The 8,373-nt window shown below is 49.1% G+C and overlaps 1 protein-coding gene across 1 annotated transcript in view; it reads left to right on the forward strand.

Annotated features, from left to right (window-relative positions):
- The window catches only part of NECAP2 (NECAP endocytosis associated 2), a 283,382-nt gene extending 276,393 nt beyond the window's left edge, over positions 1-6,989 (forward strand). The window contains exons 7-9 of the mRNA XM_050792607.1: positions 272-449; positions 4,241-4,316; positions 5,761-6,989. Coding sequence (XP_050648564.1) covers positions 272-449; positions 4,241-4,316; positions 5,761-5,809 — 303 coding nt within the window. The 3' untranslated portion in view covers positions 5,810-6,989. The remainder of the gene's footprint in view (positions 1-271; positions 450-4,240; positions 4,317-5,760) is intronic.
- Positions 6,990-8,373: the final 1,384 nt, after the last annotated feature.

Below are 8,373 nucleotides of genomic sequence, written 5' to 3' on the forward strand. Positions count from 1 at the left end.
CTGGTGAGTGTGTAATGGTTTATCATTATAGCTTTGATCTGCATTTCCCTGATGAATGAAGTGGGGTGCTGGGTTTTAAAATGGACCTTATTTGTGATAGATTCAGAATGATGATGCACTAAGTGTAGCTCATAACCATGCTAGGTAGGACCATCTTTTCGTTAGACAGATGTTAGGGCTCTGGGGTCACCTTGGCCCTCCTCGTGGGGTTTTCTGGTAGCACTGGGACTGCAGCAGAACTGGCTGATTTGCATTCCTCTTCCCTGTTTAGAACATGAAGAAGAAGGAAGGAGCAGCCGGGAATCCCCGAGCCCGGCCTGCCAGCACAGGAGGGCTGAGCCTGCTTCCCCCTCCCCCAGGGGGCAAAACCTCCACCCTGATCCCTCCCCCTGGGGAGCAGTTGGCTGTAGGGGGATCCCTCACCCAGCCAGCAGTTGCTCCCAGTTCAGGTTAGTGCTCAGTGGGCGACTGCTGGATCGGTACCTGTGTGCTCCTCTTCTCACTGGCAGCTGGGCCCCATGGTTTTCCCCCCGTCACACACGTGGATTGGTAATGTAGTACCTGTCCATGTCAAAGAAGAAAGGCGGGCATCCAAAGCTGATTCTGCACACGCTGGTAAGGGGCTCCTTCTAGTTGGCCTTTATGGCGTCTGCCTTCCCCTGAGAGGCCGGGGCTGGGATTTGTTTGTTACTGTGAAATCATCAACATGTCAGTTCCTGGTTCCCAGTGTGTGCTCAGTGGGTACTGAGTGAGTGGGTAATGGAGACACTGTCTCTGCTCACGTGTAGTGTGAGAGATGAGTCACAGCACAGAGACCAAATGTGTAGGCCTAGACCCACCATCAGCTAGTGTGATCTGGGGAGGTTTCATGAAAGAGGTGACATTGATCTGGACCTTGAAGGAGGCAGATAGAGTGGGAGTGGTTGGCATTCCAGGCAGAGAGAACATGAATGAGGCCAAGACTTTTAGACACCTGGTGTATTTAGGGAGATGGGTACAGCATAAGGTATGCCAAGGTGAGTGGTGGGAAATGAAATTTCGTTTGGAGTGAGCACCTCGGGTGTGGAAAGCTGAGAGCATTTGCCCCGGCAGCTTGTGCTGAGGAGCCCTTCGGAGACCCTGGGATTCTGGAAGTGAGTGTCTAGTGCCAGCCTCTGACCACGCTGGGGTGCCAGCCCTTTGCCTCTACCTCCCCACCCTGCCCAGCCCAGCTTGATGCTCCTGGCCTTCCCCGGGCTGGACGATTGTTACCAGCCTGCCTTCTGCCCACAGCTCTCTCCAGCTTGCAGGCAGGAAGCCTTCCTGCTGTGCTGATTCCTAAGCATCCCCAACATCGGCTGCCCTATCTGGAGGTCAAGCTTTAGGCTTCAGCCCTGGGGGGAATACTCTAACCTGGAGAGTGGCAGAAGGGGCAGTCAGAGAGCCCGCCTGGTACTGGGAACTGTTCTTTAAGCGTTATTTCTCAGAGTGGGGTCATAGGACCACTTGCCTTGGCATCGCTGGGGGATAGGGGCAGGAATCTGCATTCTTATGTCTATTTTTTTTTTTTTTTTTTGAGATGGAGTCTTTTTGCTCTTGTTGCCCAGGCTGGAGTGCAATGGCATGATCTCGGCTCACCGCAACCTCTGCCTCCTGGGTTCAGGTGATTCTCCTGCCTCAGCCTCTCGAGTAGCTGGGATTACAGGCATGCGCCTCCACACCCAGCTAATTTTGTATTTTTGGTAGATACGGGGTTTCTCCATGTTGGTCAGACTGGTCTTGAACTCCCGACCTCAGGTGATCCGCCCGCCTTGGCCTCCCTAAGTGCCAGGATTATAGGCGTGAGCCACTTTGTCCAGGCCTTATGTCTATTCATGTTTGTGTGTTGACTAAAGTCTGAGAGCTACTACCTTAGGCCATCCCTTGGTTGCTGATGGTTATTTATTTATTTATTTATTTGAGATGGAGTCTTGCTCTGTCACCCAGGCTGGAGAGCAGTGGCATGTTCTCGGCTCACCACAACCTCTGACTCCTGGGGTCAAGTGATTCTCCTGCTTCAGCCTCCCGAGTAGCTGAGATTACAGGCATGCGCCACCATGCCCACCTAAGTTTTATATTTTTAGTAGAGGTAGGGTTTCACCATGTTGGTCAGGATGGCCTCGATCTCCTGACCTTGTGATCTGCCCACCTCAGCCTCCCAAAGTGCTGGGATTACAGGCATGAGCCACCACACCTGGCCTTGCTGATTCATTTTTAACAGCATTTTAATTTTAATATGGTGTGCTTGCTGTGTGCCGGGTAAAGTTCTAGGCAACTGGCAGGTATAGCATCAAGTTTTAGTTCTCAAGGGCTTGCGTTCTGGTGTCTGAGACAGGCAGTTAGCATGTCTACAAACAAAATGGTGTCAGATAATAAGTCATAAATAGCAACATTTATGAAGCACTTACTATATGAGCAATATGGTTGGGTTCAAATTTCAGCTTACCAGCTTTGTGATCTTTATTAATTAATTTATTTTTATTTTTTTATTTTTGAGATGGAGTTTTGCTCTTGTTGCATAGGCTGGAGTGTGACGGCATGATCTCAGCTCACCGCAGCCTCTGCCTCCCAGGTTCAAGTGATTCTCCTGCTTCAGCCTCCTGAGTAGCTGGGATTACAGGCATGTACCACCACGGCTGGCTAATTTTGTGTTTTTAGTAGAGACGGGGTTTCTCCATGTTGGTCAGGCTGGTCTTGAACTCCTGACCTCAGGTGATCCTCCCGCCTTGGCCTCCCAAAGTGCTGCAATTACAGGCATGAGCCACCATGCCTGGCCTACTTATTTATTTTTAAGATGGAGTCTTACTCTGTCGCTCAGTCTGGAGAGCAGTGGCATGATCTCAGCTCACGGCAACCTCCGCCTCCTGGGTTCAAGCAATTCTCCTGCCTCAGTCTCCCAAGTAGCTGGCATTACAGCTGTGCACCACCATGCCTGGCTAATTTTTGTATTTTTAGTAGAGACAGGGGTTTCACCATGTTGGCCAGGCTGGTCTCAAACTCCTGACCTCAGGTGATCCACCTGCTTTGGCCACCCAAAGTGCTGGGATTACAGGCTGAGCCACTGTGCCCAGCCCAGTTTTGTGATCTTTAGAAAATCACTTCTCCATGCCTCATTTTTCTCATCTGTAGGATAGGGGAAGTAATGATACTTAAAATACAGGTTTCTTGTGAGGATCAAATAAACTAATCTATGTATAGCACTTAGAACAATTTTTGGAACATTCTAAGTGCTTACTGAATGTTAGCTCTCATTTTATTCATATCGTTATTGCCACTATATGCGGGACCTGTTCTAAGCATTCCATGGGTATTTAATCCTCACACCAGTCCTATGGAGTAGTTCTGTTATTTTCACCATTTTAGAGGTAGGAGAATGGGAACTGAAATGACCTGCACAGTCACATGGCTCGTCCCAATCTCTTTCCCTAGAGGCTGGGGTGAGGTTCACAGAAGATAATGTGCCTTGAGCACTTGGTGAGCATTGAGGGCCCTAGTTTTATCTGTTCTCCTGGCCCAGAGCAGATTAGAAATAGCAAATTAATGTGAAGGCGGAGTGTGGCAAACACAGGCCCTTCAGAAGGGACAGATGGCAGCACTGGGGGAGGTGCCAGAAAAGCACAAAAGCAGGCATTGTAGCCCCATGGTGTCACCCACCTTGGTGGAGAGATAGGAATGCGCTTCTGTGTGAGCTCTTGGGAACGCTCTTCCTGACCCCTAACCAGTTTGGGGCCTGGGACTCGGCACGTGGCTGGCACATAATGTTCTCAGCTAGTTGATCCAGACATGGTAGTGCAGGCTTGATATGAAGATGATCTTGCAGTTTTGTTGGACATTCTCCGTTCAAGAAGCTGAGCCAGGTTATAGTAAATTTTAAATAGATTTCAACATGAACGGTTGATAACAAAGTCAGCTTCAGGTATGCATGATAGATGACGTGAGACTAACCCCAACTCCGCCGGCACCCCTCCTTCCACCTTGTATGTGGCTTTCCGCTTTTTCTCCAGAGCCCTCAAGGGCTGGTGGGAAGATGCTGGAAGTGTGGCAACCCAGTGGTGTTTTGTTGCCCAAAAACTTGTCTTCGTGTGGCTTTCCCAGCTACCTGGTGTCATGAGACTGTTCACTGAGTCTTATGATTTGGTCATGGAAACAACCAGAAAGAGAGGTGTCTGACTCCTCTGTCCCCTCTTCTCTTCCTATGGGTCGGACTCGGGAACATCAATAGGAGGTGCTCCTGTACCCTGGCCACAGCCCAAGCCTGCCACCGCTGACATCTGGGGAGACTTTACCAAATCTACAGGGTGAGGAGGGCCATGTTCTGTGGGGGACTGGGGCCAGGGCCATTGCTCTACAAACCTTGTATTGTTCCACATGCCTGCCTTCTGGTGTTAGGATTAGGAGTAACAGTTTTAATTTGGATGTTTTCTTTTCTTTTTTTTTTCTTTTTTTTTTTTTTGAGAGGGAGTTTCGCTCTTGTTGCCCAGGCTGGAGTGCAATGGCATGATCTTGACTCACTGTAAACTCTGCCTTTCAGGTTCAGGCAGTCCGCCTACCTCAGCCTCCCAGAGTGCTGGGATTACAGGCATGAACTACCATGCCCGGCCCAAAATACAGTAATTATTGATTGCTGAAAATGTCAAATCCTAGAAAACGCAGCATTCTTACACGTAATGTTAACATCGTTCTTCAACAGCTTTTAGCCTAAGATTCATTTGAGGAGTCCGATTTTTCCCACAATAGACAGTTCTGATGATTCAGATGATTCTGGAATAACTCCAAGAACAGTTTTTGTATTTTATATTTTATTTTCACATTGAAAATCAGTCAGATTTGCTTCAGCCTCAAAGAGCGTATTTATGTAAAATTAAATGAGGGCTGGCAGTGAGCTGCGCTCTTTTTTTCTTTTTTTTTTTTGAGATGGGAGTCTCGCTCTGGCACCCAGGCTGGAGTGCAGTGGCTCTGTCTCGGCTCACTGCAAGCTCCGCCTCCCGGGTTCACGCCATTCTCCTGCCTCAGCCTCCCGAGTAGCTGGGACTACAGGCGCCCGCCACCTCGCCCGGCTAGTTTTTTTTCTACTTTTTTAGTAGAGACGGGGTTTCACCGTGTTAGCCAGGATGGTCTCGATCTCCTGACCTCGTGATCCGCCCGTCTCGGCCTCCCAAAGTGCTGGGATTACAGGCTTGAGCCACCGCGCCCGGCCTGCTCTTTTTTTCTAGATGGGAAAGGGGTTAAGCCTCTTTGGCCAGGCGTGTTGGCTCACACCTGTAATCCCAGCACTTTGGGAGGCTGAAGCAGGCAGATCACTTGAGGCCAGAAGTTCGAGACCAGCCTGGGCAACATGGCAAAACCCTGTCTCTACTAAAAGAAATACAAAAATTAACCGGTCATGTAGTTCCAGCTACTAGGGAGGCTGAGGTAGGAGGATCGTTTGAGCTCAAGAGGTTGAGGCTGCAGTTAGCCTTGAGTGTGCCACTGCATTGCAACCTGGGTGACAGTGAGACCCTGTCTCAAAAAAACCAAAACAAAACAAAACCACACACAAAAATGATAAATACAGTTACATTATTTAAAAAAAAAATTGAGGGCCAGATTTGGTCTCTGTGCCAAAGTTTGCTGACTGCTGCTTTAGAACATTTAGGAACTGGCTTCTTAGAGCTTTTTCTGTCCAGAGAGAAACCACCTTTTATCTGCTTTGGATTTTCAAAGATCTGAACTCCCCCACCCTTCCCTGTCTTCTCTTTACAGATCAACTTCCAGCCAGACCCAGCCCGGCACAGGCTGGGTCCAATTCTGACCTGAGCACAATTTTTCCTCATGTGACTTCTGGGAAGGAGCTCCCTCGTCTGGGCCAAAGGAAGGAGGGAGAAGCACTCCTCAGCTGGCCTGTGTTTGGAGCATGAATCTCTCCTCTCCTTGTTTGGCTCTGTTGACAAACTGGGCATGTTGGGCAGTAAATTGGCACCATGTCACACTGTTTCCTGGGATTCAAGTATGCAACCAGAACACAGGAGAAGAAAAGCTCCAGGATCCTTGTCCCCATCTGTCCTCTTGACATGAGAGAGACTCTTGAGACTTCTTCCATTGCAATGACCCCTATTAAACACAAGCCCCCAAAGCAAAAGAATAGGTTAAGTTTGCTGCCTGGATTCAGACCAGCCCTTCCCAGGGTCTACAGGTGTCATGTGATCACTGTTCAGCGGGAGGCTTTCTGTACCCACACTGGCTGTAGCCACTTCAGTCCATCTGCCCTCCAGAGGAGGGGTTTCTTCCTGATGTTTAGCAGGTTTAGAGGCTGCAGCTTGAGCTCACAATCAGGAGGGAAACTGGAAGGATTAGCAGCTTTTGAAAATGTTTAAATATTTTGCTTTGCTAATGTGCTGATCCGTACTAACTCATCTTTGCAAAAGGAACTGCTCCTTCAGCGTGCCGCAGCAGGGGCCTCTGAAGGGATTCCTCACTGTGTGCAGCTGCCCTGAGCTTCAGGCAGCATCTCTGGCCAGTTGTCTGGTTCCCATGTATTCTCGGCCAGGTAGGCAACACAGAGCCAGGGCGGGTGCTGGAAGCCAGACGGAACAGTGTTGGGGCAGGAAGGTGGAAGCTGTTGTCATGGGGCTGTGGGAGTCGGCACTCTGTCTGCTGGTGGTGCTCTCGGCTCGCAGGTTCACAGTGCCGCTCCTGGCAGACTTGCGTTTTCTCTTTGGTGGTTTCTAAAGTGCCTTATCTGCAAACAATTTCTTTTCTCCTTCAGGAACTGTGAATGACTAGCAGAAGGAGCTCAGTAAACTAGACGTCCAGGGTTGCTTGGTTTACTGGTTTATAAGAAATCTGAAAGCACCTCTGAAATTCCTTTTATTAACTCACCTCTCAGTTGAAAGATTTCATTTTTGAAGGGTCAAGACCATGAACTGAAAAAAGTGTTGGCCTTTTTGCGGGACCAGATTTTTAAGATAAAATAAATGTTTTTACTTCTGTCATTGTATGTGAAAGATGAATGTGTTTCTGGCCGCGTGGCTGCTATACTCTTCAGGGTGCCACAGCTAGACTCATGGCCACTCTCTCACCACTGACCAAGTGTCCAGATTGAAAGTTCAGGGCTGGGGTATGAGGCTGGCCCAAGTGAGGAAATGCAACCCTGTTGTCTAAGGCAATCGGTACCTTCTCTCCTGTGTTCTCTAGGATAGTACGGTCTTTTCATCATCCTTTGGGTGATGTGAAAGTACTTGCTTGAATCACTTTGTGTGGGGCTTAATTCTCCTGTGGAGTCTCATGATACAGGCTGTGCTAGAGAGCCTTGCCCCTTGTTTTCTGTCTTCCACCAAACCTACCCACAGAAGCATCTCCCTAAGAAGTAAAGGGGTGCAGATACCCAGAGGTCAAAAGTAAAATTAAGAGGCCGGGCGCACTGGCTCATGCCTGTAATCCCAGCACTTTGAGAGGCCAAGATAGAATCATTTGAGGCTGGGAGTTTGGGACCAGCCTGGGCAACATAGTAAGACCCATTTCTTTCCTTTCTTTTTTTTTTTTTTTTTTTTTTTTTTTGAGACGGAGTCTCGCTCTGTCACCCAGGCTGGAGTGCAGTGGCCGGATCTCAGCTCACTGCAAGCTCCGCCTCCCGGGTTCATGCCATTCTCCTGCCTCAGCCTCCCGAGTAGCTGGGACTACAGGCGCCTGCCACCACGCCCGGCTAGTTTTTTTGTATTTTTAGTAGAGACGGGGTTTCACTGTGTTAGCCAGGATGGTCTCGATCTCCTGACCTCGTGATCCGCCCGTCTCGGCCTCCCAAAGTGCTGGGATTACAGGCTTGAGCCACCGCGCCCGGCCTTCTTTCCTTTCTTTTCTTTTTTTTTTTGAGACACAGTCTCACTCTGTTGCCCTGACTGGAGTGCAGTGGAGCAATCTTGATCACTGCAATCACCGCCTCCCAGGTTCAAGTGATTCTCCTGCCTTAGCCTTTCCAGTATCTGGGATTACAGGCACCTGCTACCACACCTGGCTAATTTTTGTATTTTTTCAGTAGAGATGGGGTTTTACCATGCTGGCCAGGGTGGTCTCGAACTCCTGACCTCAAGTTATCTGCCCACCTTGGCCTCCCAGAGTGTTGGGATTATAGGCGTGAGCCATAGCACCCGGCTGTTAGACCCCATTTCTTAAAAAAAAAAAAAAAAAAAAAAAAAATCAGCTGGATGTGGTGGTGGTACATGCTTATAATCCTAACTACTTGGGAGGCTGAGGCGGGAGAACTGCTTGAGCCCAGGAGTTTGAGGCTGCAGTGAGCTATGATCACGGTGTCGCACTCCAGTCTGGGCAGCACAGTGAGACCCTAGAGAATTCTCTAAAAGAATTACAAATGGAAAAAGA

This window comes from Macaca thibetana, chromosome 1 (genome assembly GCF_024542745.1).
Source record: "Macaca thibetana thibetana isolate TM-01 chromosome 1, ASM2454274v1, whole genome shotgun sequence".
Classification (NCBI taxonomy): domain Eukaryota; kingdom Metazoa; phylum Chordata; class Mammalia; order Primates; family Cercopithecidae; genus Macaca; species Macaca thibetana.